We start from the raw sequence: 2,390 nt of genomic DNA, 5'->3' as shown, positions 1-2,390 counted from the left end.
AGTATAATTTGGAGAATATTTCAGGCACTTATTTCCAGAAGCCTTTAAAATATTTGAGAGTAATTTAAAGAAGATTCCAGGCACTTAATGCTAGAGGTGTTTCAAAAGCCTGGAAGAGGTTTCAAAGTACTCTTAAAAATATTCTAGGAGATTAATTTCAAAAGCCTTTAGAGTGCCCGGAAGAGGTTCCAGAGTTAAATCCAAACGATGTTCACATCTCTGGAAGAAAATATGAGAGCACTTTAAAAAATATTCCCAGGACTTAAATTTACAAATCTTTCAAATGTGTATGAGAGATATCAAAGTACTTTATAAAATATTCCAGGCACTTTAATTCTGCAATATTTTAAAATGCCTAAAAGAGAGTCCAGAGTAATTTGAGGAATATTCCAGAAAACTTTAAATTTCCTGCAAGAGGTTCCATAGGAAGTTCCAAGGTTCCAAGAGCAATATTTTTAGAATATTCTTGACATAGAGTATTTTGAAAAAATATATTAGAGACATTATTATGTTATGACTAAAATATTTAATTACACATGACAACGTTGGAAAATTCTCCTCTAATTTATAGGTTAGTTTTTCACTCTGCCCTGGAGTCAGGGGGGGCGGAAACGAATTTGCAATGTTGTCATAGTGTGCTACAGATATTAATTTCATCATAATTTGTTTACATGTCCTTACAATATTATACCAGACCTAAGCCATTATAGGAAGCGAGGCAAAGCTGTAACAAATCGTTCATTTTAGTTCTGAATAAGGAACATGTGGCAACGCTGATGCATCCTACAGAATGACGTAAGCAAAATAATATGTGATTCCAATATGGCCGCCATCTTTTTCCTTATACAAGCCTTGCCACAGATTTTTAGGTTATAACTTATATTCATTCTGGTCATATTGAGTTAAATGGAAGACATTCAATAAAAAGACATTATTCAATTTAGGATAAGCTCAATTTTAATTTAATATTTACAGCCTTACAAGTTAAATTAAAAATCTAAAATTTGTCAAATTGCCAAACCTCTTCGCTCCACTCTACCACAAAAAAAAGAAGTTTAACAATCCAACCCCTAACCCTAACAAATCACTAATCTCATCCGGTCGTCCACACAAACGGCTCCAACCGGTCCTCGATATCCAACTTATTATTCAAAGTTTCCATACTCTCTAATATTTGATTTAGCAGCATATGACACCTGTTCAACTGATGTGACAGCTCGGAAACTTTTGACAGCTTATCCGCATACTTGGCATACTTTTTTTGCCTGTCCGTAACCACCGTAACCATCTTAGTTATATCTGAATCCACCTGGAAAATCATACACGCAATAGCACCAACTATACTTGCAAAAAACCAACGACAGACTTACCTCTCTCACTCTTTGAGTCAGTTGATTCTGATCGGTGGCCACCAAATTGGCAGCGACAGTTAAATGGTGCTGATATCGCAAGCACAAGTTTCTCAACGGGGTGGGGTCGAGTCTCTCTAACACCTCAGGATCCCTGGCCGCAGGTAAACTAAAACTCAGCATACACTATCGAGACTCAGAAATTCAACAGGGGTTACCTTAAAGTGGCTCGCATTATTGGCAAAAACATTGGGATGCTTTGCAGCCGAAGTACATCGGGGTCTTTCTCTGTGTTGTGACTGTTCTCATTTCCACCCCTGACCACTACAATGTTATGCGCGTTTTTACTCGCTTTAGGTTTGGAGGTTTGAGAGCGTCTGGTTGTGGTGCATTTGCTTTTAATCAGTTGCTTATTGGCCAGTTTCGGTGAGTCTAAACGTGATGATTTTAATGGGTTAAAGTGGTTGGTGAAGTGATAGTTATTTACCGCCAATAGGTCTGTTAACGGTGTAACTGATGTAAGGGAGGTCTATGTCGCTACAGACACTGGGTCCGGGCGATATGGACCTGCCATTGTCTCCAGGATCTAGGGACAAGGCTTGTTCTCCTGGATTCGCTATTGTGTGTTGCCGTCTAATTCCACCTGGGGAGGATTTCGTTCGATCTTTCTTGCTTGGGTCACGGTTTAGTTGACTAGAGTGTTCCGAACCCATTTCTTCGGTTTGTTTTAAGGGAAGTATGTAAATTTAGAGGATTTTTTAAATCGATTTTATTGTCTGTATTGATGTAAATGTTTGTTTACATTTATTGACAGATGGGTGACAAGTGAAACTGTCAGTGGATCATCCAGGGTTGCCAATCTTTTTTTTTTGCCGCCAAAGTTTTATACAACTCTTTTATTATAATAATTAATTAAAACGTTTGTGTAGATCAAAATATCCTGTAAAGCATTTAAAGCGTCTCAGAATATCTTGGCAACATTGTCCAAGGAATATGTGTACAAATTTTTAAAATCGCATCTGTTCAATTTTTTGAGTTATG

The 2,390-nt window shown here is 37.3% G+C and overlaps 1 protein-coding gene across 2 annotated transcripts; it reads right to left on the bottom strand.

The window, feature by feature from the left end:
• Nucleotides 1-931: 931 nt before the first annotated feature.
• Nucleotides 932-2,186, bottom strand: LOC126742982 (BLOC-1-related complex subunit 5). Of its 2 annotated transcripts, none has more exons than XM_050449880.1 (4): nucleotides 1,837-2,186; nucleotides 1,568-1,781; nucleotides 1,371-1,503; nucleotides 932-1,309 (listed from the first exon to the last, which is right to left on the bottom strand). In XM_050449880.1, exons 1-4 carry the CDS (start codon nucleotides 2,060-2,062, stop codon nucleotides 1,094-1,096), a joined length of 789 nt encoding a protein of 262 aa, XP_050305837.1. In that variant the 5' UTR covers nucleotides 2,063-2,186; the 3' UTR covers nucleotides 932-1,093. The 2 variants fall into 2 exon arrangements, with proteins under 2 accessions (XP_050305837.1, XP_050305836.1); XM_050449879.1 differs by having other exon boundaries at nucleotides 1,371-1,518; nucleotides 1,837-2,182.
• Nucleotides 2,187-2,390: the final 204 nt, after the last annotated feature.

This window comes from Anthonomus grandis, chromosome 12 (genome assembly GCF_022605725.1).
Source record: "Anthonomus grandis grandis chromosome 12, icAntGran1.3, whole genome shotgun sequence".
Classification (NCBI taxonomy): Eukaryota; Metazoa; Arthropoda; class Insecta; order Coleoptera; family Curculionidae; genus Anthonomus; species Anthonomus grandis.
Note: the sequence above shows the minus strand (reverse complement) of the source record. Positions and strands in the feature narration are given on the sequence as shown.

Excerpts from the sequence above, each read along its gene's own strand:
- LOC126742982 (XM_050449879.1), bottom strand. The coding sequence starts at position 2,062 with ATGGGTTCGGAACACTCTAGTCAACTAAACCGTGACCCAAGCAAGAAA. Across the intron at positions 1,782-1,836 it reads CGTTAACAGACCTATTGGCG|ACTCACCGAAACTGGCCAAT; the intron begins GTAAATAACTAT and ends CATCACGTTTAG. Across the intron at positions 1,310-1,370 it reads TGACTCAAAGAGTGAGAGAG|GTGGATTCAGATATAACTAA; the intron begins GTAAGTCTGTCG and ends ATGATTTTCCAG.